Source organism: Monodelphis domestica, chromosome 3 (genome assembly GCF_027887165.1).
Source record: "Monodelphis domestica isolate mMonDom1 chromosome 3, mMonDom1.pri, whole genome shotgun sequence".
NCBI classification, from domain to species: domain Eukaryota; kingdom Metazoa; phylum Chordata; class Mammalia; order Didelphimorphia; family Didelphidae; genus Monodelphis; species Monodelphis domestica.
Genome location: NC_077229.1, coordinates 512222996 through 512246984, shown reverse-complemented (window position 1 = coordinate 512246984; position 23989 = coordinate 512222996). Strand labels below are relative to the sequence as shown.

The following is a 23989-nucleotide window of genomic DNA, read 5'->3' as shown; positions in this document are numbered from 1 at the left end:
TATAAATAAATGCCCTGCGGAAGAAAAAAAGACCTTCCTTGTCCTCTACAGAAGGATAGCGTAGAATGAGAAAGGCAAAGTGAGAGATCATTCAGTAAGGGTCAGAGGATAAAGAGAAAAGTGGTTGGTGATTGCCTGTTCAACTGAGAGCTACAATGGCTTTCTTCCCGAGGCATGTACTCAAGATATAATAGATAACCTCCGAAAACTTGTCAAAATGGCCAACAACTACCCACTTCTTGTGATTCATGAGAGCAAAAACAGTATTTCCAGAAGGAACTTGAATAGGATTGGCAACGATTAGGGCATCTTGGGTGAGAAACTGGAGTATCGGTAGAAATTCACCCGTTCCTGTCCCGTTAGGTTCTCGGGCACCCAAGATATCCACGTGGGGGGTGGGGTGGTGTAAAGGAAGGGGGCGGAGCCAGAGCGGAAAGGCGCAGGCAGGCGTTACCAAGGCAACAGAGGGGGCGGAGCAACAGCGGTTTAGTTGCTGCCTGAGGGTCTTCGAGGCTCAGTGGCTGCCGGTTGGACTTCCAGAGCAGAGGCATGGCTAGTACCACCAAGAAGCCTAACATGGGTCCCTCCCTCCCAAGAAGGAAGCTAGAGCCCAAACCTGAACTCTCAGAGGATCAGAAACAGGAAATTAGAGAGGCATTTGATCTCTTTGATACAGATGGAACCGGGACGATAGATGTGAAGGAGCTCAAAGTGGCGGTGAGAGCTCTGGGCTTCGAGCCCAAGAAAGAAGAGATCAAAAAAATGATATCTGAGGTAGACAAGGAGGGGACAGGGAAGATCAGCTTCAACGACTTCTTGGCTGTGATGACTCAAAAAATGAACGAGAAGGACACCAAAGAAGAAATTCTGAAGGCTTTCAAACTCTTCGATGATGATGACACTGGAAAGATTTCCTTCAAGAACTTGAAACGGGTGGCCAGAGAGCTCGGGGAAAATCTCACTGATGAAGAACTACAAGAAATGATCGATGAAGCTGATCGAGATGGAGACGGAGAAGTCAACGAACAGGAGTTCCTGCGGATCATGAAAAAGAGCAGTATCTACTGAGGTCAATCTCTCTTTCCTTTTTGCAGGCATATGCAAATAGATTTTCTGGATATGAAGGTTCCTTATGTTTTCATTTTTTAAGGCTTATATCACTACAGTCCTCAGAAGCAAATTTCGCTCCTCCTTTCATTCATCTAGATAACTTTTTAGGCAAAGAGCTGGTTCAATTGCATATTTTCTAAAGAATTCTAAAAACGTCATAGTTCTAGATAGAAAAAACTGTCAATGCCTTCTCCAAACCATCTCCTTTCATTCATTAATATAGCAAAACACCCAAAGCAAAAGTTAAGTGTCATGTCCATTGAAGTAGAGACAAAGAATTTTTCCTCTAAGGTGCTGATTCCTAATCACCTTGCTTCCTTCATCTCTTCCTCTTGCCATGTTTGGCTGGACCTGAGCATATACAGCAGGACCATGTTTTTGGCTTGCTGGTCACTATTCCATGCCATTTCCCCCCTTTCTCTTCTATTCACCCCCTTTGAGTTCCATTGACTTAGCACTTTTTAGAAGGAAAAAAAAAAAAACTAGCTTACCCAACTTTGTTGTCTTGAGGAGAGTTGGAATGTTATATATGGCATCATCCCTTCCAGTCAATTCAGGGGGAGCTGCCATCTGATTCATCCACTTTGTTTGTCATTCTGGCAAATGCTATTTTCTTTTTCCTGGGCCAGGGCACCAAATGAAAAAAAAGCTTAATGTAATCTTAGAAATCTGAGAAAATCATAAATAGCATAGGTTGCCTAATGCCAAAGTTAAAAAGCCACTGAAATAAACATTTCTTTAGTTCCTAAGCTTTAAAGGCTTAATTACTTTGAAATTTACTATTAATTTTGTCACAAGTTCCTCTTTGCTGATTAGCCTAAACCTCTTTAATTCTTGTTAGTTCATCCCTTTTTCCTCCTTTGATACCTGGACACTGACCATTGAGTGTCCCACATTTTGATACACTGCTTTATAATTCCAGATGATCTGTTTTGTATTGGTGCGATTTGTTTCCTCTGTTTTGAATAAAGTCTTTTTTATTTAAAAAATAAATGGGGGTGGGGAAATCCAATGGTTACAGAGACAGGCCTGGAGACAGGAGGTCCTGGATTCAAATATGTCCTCAGACACTTCCTAGACATGTGACCCTGGGCAAGTCACTTAACCCCAATAATTGCCTGGCCCTTACCACTCTTCTGTCTTGGAACAGATATTTAATATTGATTCCAAGACCAAAGGTAAGGATTTATAAAATAAACAAGTAAATAAATGGAATACTCTTTTAGTCATGTCACTTAATGTCACTCTCCCTGCTATGATTACAGGATCAAATCCAATCTCTCTACTCTTTCTGTGGATACTTTCTGTCTTTCATTCCAACTCCATGCCGCCAGAAATATATATTTGCCCAAGATTTTTTTCTTTTACTTCTCACTATTCATTTGTAAGCCATATATTTTGGACATGCTATTTAAGGCTAGGACATCCTTTCACAAATTCAAGAAAATATACTGAATTATGAATAATGTTAAATAAAAACTGGAATGAAATTCAATATTCTACCATTTTAGAGTCTACAATTGTTCTCCCTGCTTCCAATTTCTCCACTCTCCAATCTTCCACACAGCTGCCAAATGTATGACTATGTCATTCTCTGGCTCAAGCTTTAGTGGTCAGTAGGCTAAAATAAAAATTATTTTCCTTATCATTTAAAGTTCTCCATAATCTGACACCAACCTATATTTCTAAATTGGCTTCGTTTTTCTTCTTGAATTCACATGAATCCTCCTCACTTAATATTTAAATTACGCTGACTATATTTGATATTTCCTTTCCCACATCTTTGCCTTCATCTTTGTCTCTTGGAATACCCAAACCACTTCAGTCTTAACCTCGGTCTTTGCTGAGCTTACCTAACCCAAGCAGCAGCGAGGTGTCAAGAGAAAGTTGATTCCATATTCCTTTGTACTATTCATTGCTCACCACCTCTCTTCCTGATTAAAGCCCCAATGATAGACAGTGTGAGGATTCTAAATCATTTCTAAAACTTTGATTTCTTGCCTGTCTCAATGCCAAACAATGTTTTTACTACTTAACTTGTGAACATTTTCTTTGTCCATTTTTACCCCCAAACCATGGAGTATCAAAATATATTTCAAGTTGAAGGATCTTCACAAGTCACCATCTTCTCGAATTTTTCTCTACTTCTCACTTCTCTTCAACAAATATTGACTAATTCAAGCTTATTAGTTTGCGAGTGGCCTTTTAGCTTAAGTTTGTCTTGAGTACTACAAAAGAGCATGATCAAAAGTCAATGTCCCATGAAACCAACTAAATGGTCTTTGAGTCACCTAAAATCCCATGAGCTTCTCCCTTTGATTTCTTCTGTTCAGCAATCCTTTCCTGGTGTTCTCTGCTTCATGCATGGTGAGAATGTTAAGGTGGATGTGTTTTAGTCCCTCCCAGCCCCTAGGGAGGTGGGTGCAGTGGACAGAGAGCTGGGCCTAGAGTTAGGGAGACTGAGCTCAAACTGGACCTTAGATTCTTTTTAACTGCAACCCTGAGCAATTCACTTAATGTCTGGTTGTCTTAATGGCCCCAACTGTAAAATGGGAATAATAATGGTGTTTACCTTGTTGTGAGGATGAAATGAGATAATATTTGTAAAGCACTTAGCACAACCCCAGGCACATAGTAAAGGCGAGCTACATGTTTATTCCCCACGACAAACCATATCAGTTTATTGGACACTGGACAATTATTACACCAAAGGAGCCTCATGACCTTGAGGAAAAAATACTTTGGCTCTGAAGTTAGGAAACCAGCATACAAGGCTTCCTCAGGCTCTTACAAGCTGTACACTGATTAATCACTGATTAATTAAGCACTAATTAATCTCTTAACTTCTCAAATCCCCAATCCCTTCATCTGCAAAAGGGGGTTCAGAGTTCTTCTGCTCCCCAATTCACAGAATTACAAACCTTGAAGCATTACGTATGGAGGTAACTAGTAAATGCATTCACAATGACTATTTTATTTTACTTGTTTCTGATGAACAATCAATTCTTTTCTCTCCTCTCTTCTCACTCTGTAGAATAATAAATAATAACAATAATAAAACCTTTACAATACATTTCCAGGCAAGGGAAACAAACCCCCACATTGGCCATGTCCAAAAATGTCTGTTTCATTCTGCATTGTAAGACCATCATCTTTCTGTCAGGAGGTGGGCATAGCATTCTCGGTCTTCAATCCCCTAGAACAGTGATTAGTCATTGCATTGATTAGAGTTCTCAAGTCATTCAGAGCTGTATTTCCTTCTAATGGTATCACGACATAAATTGCTCTGGCCCCGTCCACTCCACTCTGCATCGGTCCATAAAGAACGCCCCATTTTCTTCTGGAACTATTTCCCCATATTACGATCTCCTCTGGTTCTTCTCTGGTTCTCTCACCATTCCATTCTCTTCAGCTCTTCTGCTCTCACACCTTGTAGTCATATCCCATAATTTGTTCCATCATTTCCCAGCAGGGAGACACCCCAATAGAGTCATTCTTTAGTATCAAGAGCTGCTATAAATAATATTGTTCTTCTTTCTCCATTTTTGAGGGGGTTTTTGCAGTCTATTCCTATTAGTGGCATTGTTAGGTCAAAAGTTATATGCAGATTTTAGAGAATTTTGTGGCATGATCCCAAATTGCATTCCAGAATGATTGGACCAATTTGTAGTTCCACTAACGGTATATTAATGTGCTTATTTTCACAGCGTTTTTCACACATTTATTTTTCTCTTTTATCCTCTTTGCCAGTTTAGTGACCATGAAGTAGAGTCTCAGAGTTGTATGAATTTGCATTTATCATCTTCTTAGTGATTTGGTTGTTGTTTAGTTGTTTTTCAGTTCAATCCAACTCTTGTTGATCCCATTTGGGTCTTCTTCACAAAGACAATGCCATAATTTGCCATTTCTTTCTCCAGTTCATTTTACAGTTGGGGAAACTGAGGCAAATAGAGTTCATGAACCTGCCAAGGTCATATAGCTAGTAGTTGTCTCAGACTGGATTTGAACTCAGGAAGAGGAATCTCCCAGATTCTGGACTTAGTTCTCTGTATACTGATTCACAGTGTCACCCTCTTAGTGATTTATACAAACAGTTAGTTTGATGTTTGTAGCCACTCTAAGAACTGGGTTGTCTAAAGCATTGTCCATCAACTCTTGCATTGCTGTGTCACCATCACTAAAGAAATAAAAGGGCCTATAAATTGAACTAAGAACTCTTTGGGGGTTTGGTTTTTGGTTTCATGGTCTTCCCTGAAAGCCTGATCTTCTTCTGATGGTGAGTCCCTACATACTTGCGTTACTCAAGCCCCAAGGCCTGTTGTTGTGAGCCTCTTTCCTTATTGGTGGAGATCGATGCCCTGTAGCTGTGTTAGAGGGGGAGCAGAGTTGGAAAGAGCCCAAGAGAAGAGAGATTCCGTCTCTTTGGACTCTTCTGGCTTCTTCAGGTCGGGTCACCAAAGAGAGAATCAGACTGGGAAGAAGCCAAGAATGTAGATCTTGTCCTTGTTCCCTATTTACTACACTAGATACTTTGGGGAATTCCCCCTTGGGTAAGCTCTGGGGCTCTCGGTTGAACTGAGTTCTCTCATTCCCCAAAAGAGACAGCATTCAATCTATACTTTTGAGTGTATATTCTCAAATGTATGGATTTCGGTTTTGCTCTCCACTTGAATAATGGGTTTTGTTTTATGTTTTTGTTTTTTACTCCTTACTATGTATGTACATAGAACAGACAGGTGGCATAGTGGATAGAGTGCCAGACCTAGAGTTCAAATCCAGATTCAAACGCTTCCTAGCTATATGACCCTGGGCAAGTTGCTTAACTTTGCTTTCCTCAGTTTCCTCATTTGTAAAATGGCAGAAACTGCCAGAGCTTGTGTTCCACAGCCTTCCAGAAACCAGGGTTACCTCCAAATTTTATTTAAACATTAGTGTAAGATGTCTGTGGGGAGCAGATCTTCATTAACTAAGAAAAAAAGAGCTTAAAGGCAATTCTTTAAGAGGAAAATGGGTTTTCTTTCTAATTCTCTGAGCAACTTGCTTAGATTGCTAGATCAAATGGAAATAATATAGGGGAAGTGCTTTATAAACCATGAAGCTATATATAAGTGCTAATAAGCTATGAGTTTTTATCTTCATTTTACTGGTAGAAAACAGTGAAGTTTCTTTGTATATATAGAATTCTGGTTCAGTTCAAGGTTCAATTCAATATTCTGTCAGGCACTTTCCTGGGTGCTGGGTATGCAAAGACCAAAAAATGAAACATTCTCTGCCCTCAAGAAGTTTACATTCTGGGGGCAGCTGGGTAGCTCAGTGGATGGAGAGCCAGTCCCAGAGATGAGAGGTCCTAGGTTCAAATCTGGCCTCAGACACTTCCCAGCTGTGTGACCCTGGGCAAGTCACTTGACCCCCATTGCCTAGCCCTTACCACTCTTCTGCCTTGGAACCAAGACACAGTATTGACTCCAAGATGGAAGGTGAGGGTTTAAAAAAAAAAAGAAGTTTACATTCTATGCTTTCATCAACCTGATCAATAGGCTGAGTTTCCAACAGCCACTACAACTTCACACATCACCCTTTAGTAATCCTTCTTGTAGAACAAATATCTTCTGAGATGGTCTTGAATAGCATGCAGCAGAGTTGTCTAAAGAGAAATTATTCTACTCTATGGCGCCTCTGGTCTCTCCTTCTACTTGTATTTTATGTGATTCATCAAACTTAATTAAATGATTTGATTCAAAAAAAGGTTTACATTCTACTGGGGGGAAACAACAGGAACACATGCAAGTAAATACAAAATATAAAAAATTATGAAGTGACTTTAAGCATGGAAAATAGGAATAAACAACTGGATGTTTTCTATCTCCTCCAACAGGTCCTAGGTCACACCAGTGCTTCACCCATCTAGGATTCAGAATATGATAGTGCCTTCAGGGGACATGTTGAGAAAGACCATGATATGCCATTTTCATGGTGCAACGAAAGAAACACTGGACTTGGGGTAAAGAGATCCAGTGAAGGCCTGACTCTGACTCTAGCTAGCTCTTTTTGAACCTCAGCTTCCTCGAGTGTCCATCCATAAAAGCTCTCCTTAAGTTCTTACATATTTCAGGATAGGATAAGAAAAAACAAAAACAAAACAAAAAAAAACCCTTGTTTCTGGGGTGGAGGGAGGCAAATGTCTCCCACAATAGAATGTAAGCTCTCACAGTTTCATGTTTCTCTTTGCATTCTCAGTGCCTAGCACAGTGTTAGGAATATAGTAGGATCTTAATAAATGCTGGTCGATTGACAGATTGATCGTTCAATTCTTGAATTTATGGGTATATGGTAGAAAAATCCACAGGTTCAAAAACAAATACATAAAATGTTTTCTAGACCCTCCTCAATCCCCCTGAGGAGGAGTAATTCTTTTATGTTTGTTTGCTTGGTTTTTAGTTCTAGAGAGCCCTAGACTGAATATTTGCTGTGCTCTCCTGACTCTGCTTCTCTAAACTGAAGTTTCCAATACACTTACAAATGTCACATCGTCTCCTCCAGCCCCCCCTCCCCCCCTTGCAGCTGAACTTCTCAAAGTGCCAGCCTTCTCCCTTCTGGCTCTCCTTTCCCCATCCCTAGTGATTTGACCTGTACTCCACAGCAAGAATCATCTTCCATGTCATTCCCTGACAGCAAAAGACTTCGCTGCCCAGAAAACTGACATCCAACAAGAATTTCCCCCCATTTCCCCCTCCGCTGCAGGCTTTCTGAACTGGTCTCCAGTTCAGTGGCTCTGCTCCACGCGTTACCACCTCTTCCGTGTCTCCTTTGCCAGTCTTCCCAGCAACAGTGTCCTGCTCTCCTGGGCCACCAAATCAAAATCCTGTTCAACTCCCTCTTCCCGAAGCTTTGCGGATATGTTCCAGCTGTGTACAGCAGAGGAAGATGAAGGGTGTGGCCAATGAGAATTGACTATGGGCTAGGTCCCAGACATGCTAGTTAAGTATGGCCCTGTTAGGTGAGAGGAAGTGGGATATACCCGAAAAAGTACACCACTCCGACAGGCACTAAGTGACTTGCTCAGGGTCACACAATGAATAAGTACTGGAGGCCAGATTGAAAGTTTGGTCTTCCAGACTCCAAGTTAAGCGCTCTATCCCCTACCTCATATAGCTGCCTCTTGCAGCCTTGGGAAAAGCACTTCATAAGTCCAGATATCCGTTTCTTTATTTCCTGGGCTTTATTGGACTAGATAGTCTCATCCTCCAGCTCAGACATCTTCTAATGGTAAGCAATGATTAGGACTGAAGTGGGGTCTGGGTAGGAAAAGATTGTAAGGAACGTTCTCCTGGGTCCCATCCCAGCCCTATTCTGGTGACTCCCAACATTCCAATAGTCTCTCTTCCCAGGATCCTTTGCTCTCATACCTATGTGCCAGTAAACGCCAGTGACTCATGTTCTCTCCGGTTTCCATTTGCTCCTTCTCCCCAATTAGACCAATTCTACCTGAGGGCAGGATCGGGCTCTGCTCCCTTCCTGGGTGCCGGAGTCCGGAACCAGATAAAATCCTCTAAGGAACATTCAAACCCTGGGATATGAAGCCCTAGTTATTGCCCAAGCGTGCCTCTTCTCTTCCTAACTGTAGAGTGCCACAAGCCCAAAGACAGATGGGTGATGGGATCCCAGTGGTGCCCCGATCTGGAAGGCAACCCTCCCAAGAACAATAGCGCACCTTCCGTGCTCCCCCATGGCGGGGAAAAGTCCATTGTAATCCCGAGGGGAGGAGGACGAGAGTAAACTGAATTCAGCACAGAACAGCCTGTGACTAACTCATGGGTATATTTAAAAGGCAATAATTGTTTCAGCAACGAGTCATAGGGAGGCAAACCCAATAGCACTTATCTGCCGCCGCAATAAAAAAAAAATGCTGTTAATGCATCGCCCAACTGCCGAAAGCTGCAGACTCAATTGGTTGGCAAGGCAGGAGGCCATCAGCACACTCAAAGGAATCATCTCAGCAATTATCACTAATTAACCACCCCCCTACCAGTTGGGAGCCAGTTGGAGAAGCTTAAGCATGCATGCAAATGAGGGAGGAGGGGCCAACCGGACTGAGGAGACTGTGGGGCATATTTGTTTTGTTTTGACTTCTTTCCAGACAGATTTCAGTTTACATAAATATTTGAAGGTTGGATCAGACAGGATTTATAGTACAATGGCACTCAGAATGCCGTCGTTGAGTGGGGGGCAGGGGGGGAGGAAAAGCCAACTTTGATACGGTCTACATTTGCTTCCAGGAAGTAGGGCAGAGAAAACTCCCCCCACCCCCCAGTATTTAACTTGGTGCCCTCACTAACAGCTCGAATATTCAAAGCCAGCATAACCCATAACTGGAGCCATTTCGCCAGTTATGGGTTATGCTGGCTTTGAATATTCGAACGCTTTTCCCCTCAGCTTTTCAAAGGAGGGACAGATGGGCATCCTCTACCTCCACCAGGAGACAGAAGATGGCCACATTTCTGAGCTTAGTCCCACAGATTAAAACGTGTTTCCAAGTGGCATTTCCTTGACCGAGAGTTTTTGGACTGTGAGGGTTAAAGCTGACATTTGGTATTGGTGCCTTATCCTCCCCACAACCCCCACCCAAAGTGTTTGGAGAAATAAGAGAGGTCCCCACCCTCCACACTGGGCAAGCTGTTTCCTGTAGAAAGTGCAGTGAATGCCTCATGAAAAAGAACTGCTCAGGAGACTCTCAAAGGGTCGGTTTTCATTACTTTTTCAAGCTTTCTAATTTTCCAAACTTTCAGTGTTTGTTTTTTTCCCAACATGCAGGCAGGCAGAACAACTGCACCATGGGAAACCCAGATGCCTGTGTGTTCCCGAGTCCCATCAGACTGAATGAATGTACCCCAAGTCAGATAACTCGCCCCACTCCCCCAAGTCTTGGTTTCCCCTGAGCACATCCCTTCCTCCTCAGATCCCCTTTTCTGTGCACAAGTGCATTGTGGGAAAATTCAAGTCCCCATAATCATACTCTTAACAAAAACATTTTTTAATGAAAACTCGGGGTTTTATAGGGCTGCTCACAGTGAGAACGTAGTCCTCTGTTTCGAAGTGAAGCAGGAAAGGCTTCATAGAGAGATTTTATTGTTTACGTTCAATGAAAGGAAAAGTCTGACTTGAAGTACTCAGATGTAATCTCCCTGGTTTAAAATGGCTCTATTGTACTCGGAACCGGTGGTGCTCTTTGGAAAGGTGAATCAAGGTTCTCCCCCAGCCATGGACTATCGCTGGATAGGGTTCAAGCATGTGGTTCCACAGGACCCAGTAGCTTACTGGCACATATCCCCCGTTCGAGATAGAGAAGTTTATTTTCTTTGAGGATGCACTAGTTGAACAGTGTCCTGGTGCCCTGGAAATTTCATAACTTTCCATTTAATTAAGCAGTTGGCATGACCTCCAGCAACAGCAGCAGCAGCAGCAGCAGCAGCAGAGAAATTAATAATAGAGCCAGCAAAGCAAGCGGTTGTGCGGAAAAATACATTGATCGGCTGCAGCTAATGCAGAAAGAGCCTCAGAACGTTTTCAGCAGGTCCCAAACTCTCCCAAAGCAGAAGGGTTTCTCCACGGTTTTCCTTGTAAGTTGTGATCCTCCCAATAAACAAATATGATGCAATTCCCTGTAAGTAGAGGTCTGAGAGCCACAGCTGGCAGGGGTTCCCATCCAGGCTGAAATTCCCCTTCCACCACCCACCTAAATTGAAGATCTCTCAAGATTCTCATTGGGTCCTTTAAAGGAACATTATCGATTTGTTCTTATCTTTCAGAATTTGGGGTTTTCCCCCTAATTATATGTAAAAATCATTTTAACAACAGTTTTTTTTTTTTTTTATAACCCTTACCTTCTGTCTTGGAGCCAATACTGTGTATTGGCTCCAAGGCAGAATAGTGGTAAGGGCTAGGCAATGGGGGTCAAGTGACTTGCCCAGGGTCACACAGCTGGGAAGTGTCTGAGGTCATATTTGAACCCAGGACCTCCCTCCTCTAGGCCTGACTCTCAATCCACTGAGCCACCCAGCTGCCCCCTTAACAACAGTTTTCTAAAAATTTTGAGTTCCAAATTCTCTTCTCTTTCTCCCCTCTCCCTGAGATGATAAGCAATTTGGTATAGGTTGTAAAGTCATGTAATAGCATATAAGACATTTCCATATGGGTCATGCTGTGGAAGAAGACATAAAAAAAGAAATGTAAATAAAGCAAAGTGAAAAAACACTGTGCTTAGATCTGCATTCAGACCCCATGAGTTCTTTCACAGAAGGTGGATATCATTTTATATCATTGGTCCTTCAGAATTGCTTAGATCATTGTATTGCTGAAAATACCCAAGTTATTCACTGTTGATCAAAAAAAAAAATACTGTTGTTATTCTATATCGTACTGCTTACATCACTTTTCATTGGTTCATGTTGAGTCTAGGTCTTTCTGAAAGCATCCCATTCGTCATTTCTTATCACACAATAGTATTCTATCACAATTCTATACCACAACTTGCTTGGTCATTCCCCAATTGATGGATAACCCTTCAATTTCCAATTCTTTCCCACCACATTGCTATAAATATTTTTATACAAATAGGTCCTTCGATGCTCAAGGTACATATAGGTAGGCAGAAGGTTGTCAAAAAAAGAAATTCTGATAAAAGGCAAGAAATAAGCATGAAGCACAAATACACCAAACAAGTAAAATTGCTTACAAATAAAAACAAGAATTCATTTTGGGGGACCAATCAAATGGACTTAAGCTTTTCATTTCTAGTAGACCGGAGGTCTGAAATAACATAAATTAATTAACTCAAAAAGCAAGATCTTGAGGGGGTGGAGTTTAATTTTCCTTTATGAGTAATCAGGGATGTCTAGGGTGGGAATTAGACAGAACCTCCCCCACCCCCCACCCCCATCCATTTAGACCTTAGGTTTTAGGATAGATTTTTCATCCTCCTGTTCTCTCCTCTCCCCCCAACAAAGCCTTGAAAGTGTGTAGATCATAGCTCATCTAGTCACAAGTGCTGAGCTTCAGAAGTCTTGGCAATGCAAGGAGTCTCATCAGGAAAGGAAAAATCAAGATAGTTCAGTCTATTTTGTTGGTGACCAACAGAGCCAGGTGTCTTCCAGCCCTGTGAGTCTATGGATTCTCTGCTTTGTTACAAATAATGAGCATTCGTTTTAAGCCTCACTATTTTGAGGATTGGGGCTTCAAACTACTAAAGAACTTTAACTGTAATTGTTTTAAGAGCTTAGTTTTCTCCAGTTATCATTCCAGTTTTATCTAACTGACCCAAAGAGAAGGATTAAATGAAAAGTAGTCTGCCTGGGAGTCTCTGATTTCACATGCTCTGAAAGATGGCTAAGTCCAAAGCAGCTGGCATGCTGAAACTTAACAAGACAACTGTCCAATTCAATTCAAAATCCACCAAGGGGGCAGCAGTTGGACCTACGTGAATCTAATTGCATTCAGTTTTCCTGGAAATTATTTCTCTTAAGTTAATCAAAAGCAGCAGCTGCAAATCTAGGATTAATCTTTAAATCTTAGCAAGAACTGCCTATGCTTTAACAGGCTCCAGAAATTATCCATACCACTCTGCTACGCATCTGCAGTTTCTCTGTCTCCACTGGTTGCTCCCCATATGTCTATAATGGTATTCAAGTCAGCCCAGTTCTACTTCCCCTTGCTCCATCTCTTTCCCCTCAGCTACTGCCCCAACTTCTTCTCTGCCTCTTCTTTATTGCCATACTTTGGTGGCGGGGAGAAAGGGGTTGGGGGGGGGGGAATAAAAAACAAAAATTTTATACCCATTGCTTCCACTTATTCACCCTCAACCATTTGCAAAGAGGCTTTGGTTCTCACTACTCTACTAAAACTTTTCTCTCAAAGGTCATCCCAATAACCTCCCAATGGCTCATTCATCCTCATTGACCTTTCTGTGAATCATTCTCTCTTTGTCGAGAATGTCTCCTCTTTGACTTCAAGAACTCCGTACTCCCTGTATTCTCCTCCCTTTCTAATCTCATACCCTCTCTTCCTTTTCTTTGCTACTCAGCCCCTTGCCAACCTCTTAAAGCCTTGATCAGACTCTCTTCTCTATCCAAACCTTTCTCTTTGGCAATCTCATTCATTCCCACAGCTAAGTAGATGATAAGCCCAGGTCACACTTTTCCAGTTCTAGTTCCCAACCACTCAATTCCAGAGCAATTGCTCAGTTTATTATTTTCTATTTTTCTTATACAGAGCTTACTTTCTATATCTTTGTTTACCTATTGTCTCTCCCATTAATCTGTAAGCTCCTTGAGTTCAGGAACTGTTTTCTATTTCTTTTTTTATCCTTAGTACTTGAAACAACTCCTGGCACATAGTAGGTGCTCAATAAATGTAATTTCCTATTAGATGTCTATGCCTAGATGGCCTCAAAGTCAAAATATCCAAAACTAAGTTTATTATTTTATGCAGAAAACCTTTCATTCCTTCAGATTGTATTATCTGTCAAGGGAAATCACCTTTATATCCAATCTCCTATGTTCAGAACCTTAATGATATCTTGAATTCATCTTCATTCTAACTAAACTGTGATGCTCAATTAATTGCCAAGTCCTATTGACTCTGTTCTTTTTTCTTGCATGCCCAGTGCCTAGACCAGGCTCGTCAAGATTTGTGGAACTGAATTTTCCCTCCCCAGTATTTCTCCCATCCCCTTCTCCCCCTTCTCATTGCCATTCTCCTAGTTCATTCCCATAGTACCATCAGCTTGGGCTACTGCAGTAACCTTCTAATAACTTTTCCCCCCTCTGATTCATTCACTCTATCCTCTCAGCTGTCAGGGTAATCTTCCTTTAATTTAGGCTAGGTTCAAACTTCATCAGTGGTTCCCTTTTGCCTACCTCAGTAAATACATTCAGAATCTTTGGTCTAGCACTCCCCCATTTAGTAAGATAGAAGGTCTCCCTTTCCAGACTCATCACATACTACTCTCCTCTCTCTGTTCAATCCTAGAAGTCTTCATTTTTTTTTTGGCTGGTGCCTTGTCAGAATAACAGTTTATATACCTGAATATAGAGGATCACAAAGGAAGCCAGTTAGATTAAAATGAAAGTAATTCTTAAATTAAAATCTTATTGGTATAAACCTTTTTTCTCTTCCTGCCCCCTTTGGGTAGGGAGAGGAGACAGAATCCTTGTAATAAATATTTATAGACCATCGAAACAAATTCCTTCATTGTCTCAGTCCTCCCCCAAATGTCTCATCCTGCACCCTGAGGGCACTCTCTGTCAGGTGGTGTGAATAGCATGTTTCATCTTGGGTCTTCCGGAATCATGAATGGTACCCAAGGACAATTTATACATGGATCAGGGACTCCAGGTTAAGAACCCCTCCTCTGCACTCTAGCCATTCGCCATCCCTTCTTCCCAGCCAATGACAGGCATACCCTTTCCCACTCATCCTTTAACCATTAAATTAAATTAAATTCTAACTACTTTATGAACTCTTCCCTGACCCCCCCTCTCCCCACTACAAATTACTTTTTTTCCCTTGGATCTCACACAGCATCATATTTGTAGTTCCCTTATGTGGGAATCTTGGGTAATTTCATACTATATTTATTTTATGTGTCATACACTACTAAGCTAAGCTCCATGAGAGCAAGGACCGTGTCCTCTCTTAATTGTGTGTCTCTCCAAGGGTCTAGCACAGTGTTCTTCAAACAGCAGGCACTTAATGATAACTGACCTTTGTCTAGGCTTTAAGTTTTACACAAACTCCTCTTAATACATACTTCTCCGTATTAATACTACACAGTCCTATTGTTCCCAATCTGTGGTTCATTCAGGAAGACAAAGCAAAGTCTAAAATGGAGGATAATGGTTTTTTCCCAGATAAGAGGAAGTTTTGGAGATATCCCTTCCAATTTTCATAGGACCCTGGCAGAGGTTACCTTGAACTGAAAGTGTCAGCCTCTCCCCATCCAAAGGATACCTAACTTGCCCAATCTGCCTAACCAGAGACCGTCCTTTCTTTGATTGAATTTCTAACTTTACATAAGAAGGTACCATGATGTCATGGAAAGACCTGGAGATCTAAGGACCTGGGTTTAAATGCTCATGTGACCTTGGGTGAGACATTTCACGTCACTAGGTCCTAGTTTCCTTATCAAAAGAATGAAAAAGTTAGACTATGGCACCTCTGTCTTTCCTTCTAGATCTAAATCAATAATGCTATTATTGGTCAGTTATGGGACTATTATTAGACTGTTACAGGTCTATTATATCTTTCTGTTTAGCATCTTTCTCCAATAAATGGGAGGAAATGATGTAAAAGAAATTTATCTTGAGTTCCCTGGAACTTTTGGTTCCTTCTCACTAAATTATCTTGTATTTATTTTATATAAAAGGTTTTTTTTAAAATATACTTCTATGCGTTTGTGTTTTCCCTCTTCCTATTTTCTCCCTTGACAGAATGTAAGCTCCTTGGGGGCAGGGATGATTTCATTTTTGTCTTTGTGTCCCCAGTATCCAGCATATAATAGACATGTATTAGAAGTTCATTGACTGATAGATTGATTCTTTCTTATCAATAGGCTTGTGGGAATTTTCATTCGTTCAGGATCTGTTTTGCATTGTTCCCTCCTTTTCAGAGAAAAGGAATAATGTGATGAAATTGGCCCAAACCTGGACTGCTGAGAACCTGCGGTCTTTAGAGTTTGGTGATAAGACCATCACCTTCTTCATCTTGACCCTAGGAGTAGAGACTTAGAGCCATTCTCCCCATGAACTCCTTGGCTGTAGTTAGACTCTTCAGTGCTGAGAGCCAAGTCGTGTTCCTTGTGTTGATGCAGGAGATTGGGGGGGGGGGGGGAGGTGGAGCAGAGAGGGAGTGCAATCTATTCTATCTACCATGGTACTCTGTAAGAGTTTCCACTGGAAACTCTCCAGTGAGAGCTGGAGAAAGTGTGGCCATCCCCATCTTACCAATTTGTCAAGCTCAAGCCCTCATTTTTTCTCATTCAAGCCTCATTAGGAAGCTATTAGATAATTACAATCCAGGATAGAGACAGGAACTTGATTTTTCGTTCAAAGGTTTTATACAAGAGGCCTGGAAAGCCTGTGTAAATTTGGATTGAAGGAAAAGAATGAGGGGAAGTACCAAAGAGGAGGAGATTGCATAGGCTAGTGTGAAAATTATTGAAGGAAAAAAGGAAAAAGACCTTCTGCTTAAAGTTTGGGGCTTTTTTTACCCAAGATTTTTTTCTGTGAATTCATATTCCATTTTCAAAAGTATCTTAGAAGAAAATTAGCTGATATATGACCATGGCCAAAGCCAGAAAGATCAGCTGACCTATCTAGTGAACAATAGTAATAATATGATATGATATGATATGATATGATAGGATATATGATTAATATAATATAACAACATAACATAATATAATATAATATGATATGATATGATATGGTATGATATGATATGATATGATATGATATGATATGATATGATATAATGTAATATAATTAATATAATATAATATAATATAATATAATATAATATATGATTAACATATGATTCATATATGATTCATATAATATATGATTCATATCATATACTATAATATAATAAATATAATATAATATAAATACATAGCACTTTCGAAGTTTACAATGTATTTTAATACATTATCTCATCTGATAATTACAAACAACCCCCAAATTGGTGTCATTCTACAAATATAGATGTAATAGAAAGTAATGGCTCCCCACTGCCCAATATCCCATCTACTCTGGCTAGGACACACCCCATTGGAACATGCAGGGCAAGGAGCTGAGCTCCTCTGTCCACTTCCAGGAGCATACATGATCAGTGCTCAATGAGTTGGGGATAGGACAATAGTTCTTCATCATCATATTGGCAGAAGGAAAGAGAGCTGCATAAGAAACGATTGGTCAGTGAGCCAGAAAGAGCTGTCCACTTAGTTGACTTTAGTGACTTCTCTTTCTTGAATACTCTCTTTCTGTCTCTCTATACCTGTCTCTTTGTCTCTGCCTCTCTCTGTCTGTCTCTGTCTCTCTGTCTCTCTCTCTCTCTGTCTCTGTCTGTCTCTGTCTCTGTCTCTGCCTCTCTGTCTCTGCCTCTCTCTGTCTTTGTCTCTGTCTGTCTCTTTCTCTGTCTCTCACTCACTTCCCTATCTCTGTCTACACACACACACACACACACACACACACACACACATCCATGGAGGCAGGGAGGAAAAGATCCCATTCCCAGCAGAGTATGTGCTCCTCTAGGTGAGATCAAGAAGGTCTTTGACCCTGGCCACCTTTTGTGATTTGCATTTCTTCCCTAAATACAGGTGACTGAAAGGGAGTGTTGACATGACTCTTCCCAATGGTGGCAGCAGCCTCATGGACCGGGAAGCTCAGGGGTTGCTGGCTCCCCAAGTCAAAGCTGACTGGCAACAGGAGTTTTCCGCAGCAACATCTTTTCTGGAAAAGAGGCCCACCACCAGGTGAATGAGTCCAGGCTATGACAGGAGGGAACTGTTTGGACAAGGAAGAGCCACATGGAAGTTGAAATGGCTATTCAGCAGTCCTACATAGTTCCTGTTTTGATGGAGCAACTTCATGGGAGAGTATAACAGGAGTTACAGATTATTGTTTCATGTTTCATGTCTTCTTCAATCAGTTCTTATGAGTCTTCTAGGTTTTAAGCATCCCCCCCCACCCCCGTGGAATAAATAAATTGCTGTCTTATACCTGATCTGCTCTGAATATTGAATGCCTTTCTGGAACAGACTCTTTTGATCCTTTCTGAGGATACCCCAGCCCTGAGCCACAGCTAAACTTCAAGTGATTTTCTCTAAGGCTCTATTTGGGAACAAAGAGTCAAAGAGTATGAGAAAAAAGGCTGACCCCCCCTTTAGAGGCCAATCCCTGCCCCACACACACATAAGCCCAGAGCTGAAGCCCCTTAATGGGAGAGAGTGAGCACCCTCTGGTGTGTTATATAGATAGCTCAAGGTATCACATATACAAATGGGGAAACTGAGGCTCAGAGACTCATCCATGCTCTCACATAGCTACTAAGGGGTCAGTCAGGACAACCCAGATTTCTCAAGTATATTACCCTGTCTCTTTTTACCTAAACATATGCCTCATTAATTTTTAGATAATTTCACAGGCAGTAAAGAGGTTCTATTAATCTTTTCTTTTTAAATTCTTCCCTTCTGTCTTAAAATCAACACAAAGTTTTGGTTCCAAAGCAAAAGAGTGGTAAGGGATAGGCAATGGGGGTTAAGTGACTTGTCATAGGTCACCCAGCTAGCAAGTGTCTGAGGCCAGATTTGGACACAACACCTCTTGTTTCTCTGTCCACTGAGCCCATGATGACAAACCTATGCCCCATGTGCCAAATATGGCACACAGAGACCTCTCTGTGGGCATTCACAGGCTCCTGGTTTGGCTGGCTGGTAGCCTGATCCTACCCCCGAATGCAGGGGGTGGGGTATTCTAGTCTCTCTCCATCATCCCAGGGGCTGAGCATTGTGACCGTGCTGCCTCCCACCCCAAAGGGGAATCAGTCCTGCTGCCTCCCACCCTGAAGCCCTGAGCTGCCTCGGGGCCACACTGCTTCCCACCCCAAAGCAGTGAGCAGGGTGAAGCCCCTTGTGTTGAGGCTGGCCCTGAGTGGCACAGAGCGGGGGTCACCATGGGCTGGTGGGCTGGTAGCCTGGCCCCGTCCCTGAGTGCAGGGGTGGGTGAGTCACTGCATGCAGTCTGGGAGTGGGTGGGTCACCATCCCTGCACTGAGCCATCTAGCTCCCTCCATTAATCTTTTTAGGCACATCTCCTGTGCTGTAGAGGGTCCCTGTGGAGGAAACACCCACATACCCAGGATACAAAATGGCAGGATGGAGCTAGATGCTTTGGGTAGTAATGTCAAAGATACCAAAGACTCAGCATTCACACTTTGAGATGTAATGAAAAGAAGAACACCCGGAATATTAATGACCCCCGCCTAGGTTCAAAGTCTTGAAAAACTACCATTCCTATCAACTCCATGTGAATGTAATCGAGTCACTTTGGCTTGAGATTACCACAAGAGGTTACAAACACCAAGTTAGATGTTTCTTTCCTTCTCAGGACTGGAAAAGTTCAGATACCCAGAAGTGGAGGGGGTGAGGAGGGGAGGGGAAGGGGGCCAGGACACGCCTGAATCCAAATGCAAACTCTATGACTTCCATGTCCATTGCAAAGAAGAGAGAATGAATGGGCAAAGAGACTTGGTATCCTTAAGAGTGGGTGGAACTACTGCTTGTAGAATTGTCATTTTCAAAGGAAGATTGTGTGGGCAGCTTTCTTTGCTTCTCAACATATTAGAGCCACAAAAGAATTTGTTAATTCGTATCTGGGGGTGAGTGAGCCCTGTAGCCATTGTCGGAACTCAGATTAGGTCCAGGTGGGTTTTTTTAAAGAAACATCAAAATATAATACCTATGAGAGAAAGAGTTAAGTAATGAGAAGTTTTGTTTCTTAATGTGGAAGGAAAAACCCTGAGATACGACTCTGTGTTTGTAAATATGAGAAGTTTGAATAAAGGAGGCTGTTCAGTCATTTCTCAGTCATATTCAATTTTGTAACTCCAGGAGGTTTTCTTGGCAAAGATACTGGAGTGGTTTGCCATTTCCTTCTGTAATTCATTTTACAGATAAGGAAACTGAGGCAAACAAGAATGGGACTCCTGCAGGATTACATAGCTATTAAGAATCTGAGACCAGGTTTGAACTCAGGAAGATGAGTCTTTCCTGACTCCAACCTGGGTACTCTATTCACTGCACCACTTAGCTGTCCCTATCCCATAGTAGGCTCTTAAAAAAAGGAGGGGGAGGAATACTTTTGTATTTGTTTTTCCCAATGTCATGTCAATAAAACTTTTAACAATAATTTTCTCATTCTTGTTCTCTCCCTCCCTCCCTTCTACTTCTTCCCCAAGAAAGCAGTTAATATGGTAACGGTTGCACATGTGTCATCATAAATCACATATTTCCATGTTCGTCATGTTATGAAAGAAAACACACTACAGAAAAATTCATGGAGGAAATAAAACGAAGAATGGCATGTTTAATCTACATTTGGACTATGTCTGTTTCTCCTACGGTCATAGCATAAGCATTTACATCATGAGTCATCCTTTAGAGTTGTCCCAGATCCTTTCATTGCTGATAATAGTCAAGCCATTCACAGTTGATGATCATACATTGTTGGTGTTACTGTGTACAGTGTTCTGCTGTTTGTCCTCCCTTCGCTTGGCATCACTTCATAGAAGTCTTTCTAGTTGTTCTTGGGATCATCTCATTTGTCATTTCTTATGGCACAATAGTATCCCGTTGTGAGCATAAACCACAACTTGTTTGGTCACTCCCCAAGTGATGGATGTCCCTTCAGTTTCTTTGCCACCACAAAAAGAGCTGCTAGTAATATTTTTGTGCAAGTGGGTTCTTTCCCCCTATATTTGATCTCTTTGGAATAGAGATCTGATGGTGGTATTGCTAGGTCAAAAAGTGTGCCCAGTTTTATGGTCCTTTGGGCAAAGTTCCAAATTCTTCCCCAGAATGGTCCTATCTGTTCACGGCCATACCATAAGTGAGTTAGTGTCCCAGCTTTCCCACATTCTCTCCAATATTTATTGTTTTCCTCTTGTGTTCCGTTAGCCAGACATAGTAGTCTCTTACTAATGGTTGTTGAATGAATAAAAGACAATATCAGGTAGTAACTGATTGTTCTGAATTTCCTATAAACAGGAAATGGAATTAGATGATAGCAAGAAGGATTCAGGTTAAAAGGAAAAGTGCAGATTAGACAAAAAAAATTTTTTCCAAAATATAAGTTTAGAAATAACTTCAATGGGAGTCATTTCTTCTTCCTTTGCTTGTACCTCTCCCATTCCACTTATTTCATGTTGGAATTGCCTACTACATACAAGGTACAATGATAGGTGCTGGGGAGGAAAAGATTTTTTAAAAATCAAATAGTCTTAGAAGTCCCGCTTTGCTACATATTTCACGTGGGCTATTGCAACAGTTTTCTTTTTGATCTCCCCATTACAAGTCTCTCCCTTCTCTGTTCCATCTCCCACACAGCTGCCAAAGGGATTTTCCTAAAGCATAGATTTGGCCATGCCATTCCCCTATTCAACAAATTCAAATGGCTCCCTGTTGCCTACAGGATCAAATATAAATTTGTCCCTTTAACAGTTAGAGCCCTTCGCATCCTGCTTCTAATCTACTTTTCCAGACTTGGTTGTTCTTTAATTGTCTCAGACTGGAATGAAGCCCCTCCCTCACCTCTACCTCTCCAAATACCTCGTTTCCTTCAACATTCCGCTCCAGGTCTACCTTGGCCTTGGTGGCTTTTCCTGATTCTCCCAGCTGCCAAGGTCAAAAAACCTCTGTGGTCTCTTAGAGTTCTGTTTGTTCGTTTGTTCATTTGTTTGTTTTGTTTCTTTCTCTCTTTCCAAGTCTTCTGAGAGAATTCTTTAGAGTTACCTGGGAATGAAATGGCATGGATTAATGATAGGTTGTCCTCTTTTACCAAGAGGCCCCACTTCTGGGCTCCTGTGGATGAATTTCAGCCCCTGTGGGAGCCTGACCTCTAAAGAGAGGGGTGAGGATTTTTCTCACTGTTTGGATCATCACGCACACACACACACACACACACACACACACACACACACACACACACAACTATCTCTTTACCCCCTCCACACAAGAGAGGGATAATTATTTAAATTAATTTTAGACTTGGCTTAGAAATAGGTTCTCCCCAAAAAGGATCAACAGGGTACCTTCCATAAAGTCAATGTACCAAATAAATCAGGTACTGGATAGTTATTTATTTCCTCCATCACAACATACGTAACAATAATGCATTTATATAGTTCTTCACAATAAGCAAAGAGGTTTACACATGTCTTATTTAATCTTCAAAACAAGCTTGGGAAGTAAGTGTTATTATTGTCTCCATTTTATACATGAAGAAATTGTAGCAGATCTAGGTTAAGGGACTTGTCTAGGATCACACAGTTAATGAAGTATCTGAGGCTGGATCTGAACTCAGATTTTCTGACTGTAGCCACTGTTGCACCTAGTTGCCTACTCAAAACACAAAAGACACATAATTACCTGTTGACAAATATTTGAAGAATGACAAATTGATCTCTAGTGCCTGTTACACTCTCTTGAAGGTTAATACTTAAAATATTAAAACAGGAACCACTTAGTGATATCGTTGAAAAGATATTTTGCCTTCCTATCCTCTGTGTCTTTTCTAAGCAGTTCACACAAGGTCCCTGTCTTCCAGTAGCTAAGCCACATCATAACTTGAGCTCTTCTTCCTTCAAGAGATGATCCCCTTCTAGATAAACAGCAGCACTTGAATACAGATTTATGGGATTTCCACCAAGGCTAGGAACATCCATCTCAGGATTGTTGTTCAGGTAGGACTGCACCTGTTTCAGGGCTGCTCATCCACCTTTATTTCCATTTTTTTTTTAAGAAATAAGGATGGTAGAAGAGAGGGGGGAAATAAAGATTCCCTAATTAAACGCATTTTATTAAATTTTTTAAAGATTTAGAGCAGATTTCTTAATTGAGACTTCGCAGCAGCAGTTGCATGTGTACCTTTCCATTGGTCTGGAGTTTGAGGACACACGGAGGACAGAATTGGGTCCATAAGCTTCCCTCCTGGGGGTTTTCTAGTTTCTGGAACTTAACAATGTCAGGGACAACTTTCTCCTTTGCCTTGCCCCTGGTGAGGTGGAGATTTTGGCCAGGATATCCTGGTGTGTGATGTCAGGCCAATTGGGAATTTAGACCACGGCTTTGATTCCACGGCAGAATCTCATGGTGTGTGCTCTGGAGCACAGGGGAAATTCCAGAAGGTGGACAAGAGAGATGGGAAGCACTTCTAGCATCCGTTTCTAATTCCTCATTTAGTGCAACTACATGACAAGACTTACAAAGGTGGGGGGATTGGCTTTCCCAATGCATTCAGCATGAGGAAAGAGCCAGAAAGCCATTTGCCTACTTGTCGGGCTGGCTACTGACGGCATGGATGGAAGGCACTTCCTGCTTACTCTTTGATGGTTCCTTCTAGTCTTGAGGAAGAGGAGAGGAAGCACCTTCTACTGAGAAGGAACTCAAATGTTTCAAGCTATCTTCCAGGCTCTCCCTTCTTGCTTCTGTTCTCTATTTGTCTTTCTAGATTACAAATCAATGCTTCCATCCTAGCTCATTTCTTGCCACCACTCTTTTGTCTACCAACTCAGTGAACTCATTGCTCTTTTCCCTCTAGTCCAAAGGAACCTGGCTCTCAGAATGATTTCTTGACCAAACTCCCATAATGATCTTTTCTATGATCATAGAGCTTTACCAACAAGCTTGCTATTCCTAGAATCATAAACACACATTCATTAAGCACCTACTATGTGCCAGAGACTTTGCTAAGCACTTTACAAATATTATCTCCTTTCATTCACAACCCTGAGTTGTAGGTACTATTATTAGCTCCCTTTCACGGATGAGTAAACAGAGACAGTCCCAAGGTTAAGCAACTTACCCAAGGTCATATAGCTTGTAAATATCTAAACTCAGGTCTTCCTGACCCCAGGCCCTGGGTTCTGTCCTCCTATTCACCCTGCTGCCTCAAACCCTAGTCACATCCTTGAAGTACTTTTGAGTCATGAAATCATAGAACTATCAGTGACCTTAGAAGCTATCAGATCTAACCTCTTTATTTTACAGATGAGTTAACTGAGGCTGAGTGAGGTCAAGGGATTTGCCTAGGGACATACAGTTAGTCAG

General features: G+C 41.6%; 1 protein-coding gene and 2 non-coding genes across 4 annotated transcripts; 2 read left to right on the top strand and 1 right to left on the bottom strand.

Annotated features, from left to right (window-relative positions):
* Positions 1 to 447: 447 nt before the first annotated feature.
* On the top strand, positions 448 to 17524 carry LOC100017394 (centrin-2-like). 2 transcript variants are annotated; one of them, XM_007486336.3, is made up of 2 exons: positions 448 to 1069; positions 17483 to 17524. In XM_007486336.3, the coding sequence occupies exon 1, from the start codon at positions 550 to 552 to the stop codon at positions 1066 to 1068; it is 519 nt and encodes a 172-aa protein (XP_007486398.1). In that variant the 5' UTR covers positions 448 to 549; the 3' UTR covers position 1069; positions 17483 to 17524. The 2 variants fall into 2 exon arrangements, with proteins under 2 accessions (XP_007486398.1, XP_001365787.1); XM_001365750.4 differs by lacking the exon at positions 17483 to 17524 and adding an exon at positions 6986 to 7404 and having other exon boundaries at positions 449 to 1069.
* On the top strand, positions 9457 to 9519 carry MIR12335-2 (microRNA mir-12335-2). The gene has a single exon (NR_162877.1). It is a non-coding gene; the product is annotated as a microRNA mir-12335-2 (primary transcript).
* MIR12335-1 (microRNA mir-12335-1) lies at positions 9458 to 9520 on the bottom strand. The gene has a single exon (NR_162876.1). It is a non-coding gene; the product is annotated as a microRNA mir-12335-1 (primary transcript).
* Positions 17525 to 23989: the final 6465 nt, after the last annotated feature.

What these genes read in the sequence shown, in the direction of transcription:
- LOC100017394 (XM_007486336.3), top strand. Translation starts at nt 550, where the DNA reads ATGGCTAGTACCACCAAGAAGCCTAACATGGGTCCCTCCCTCCCAAGA.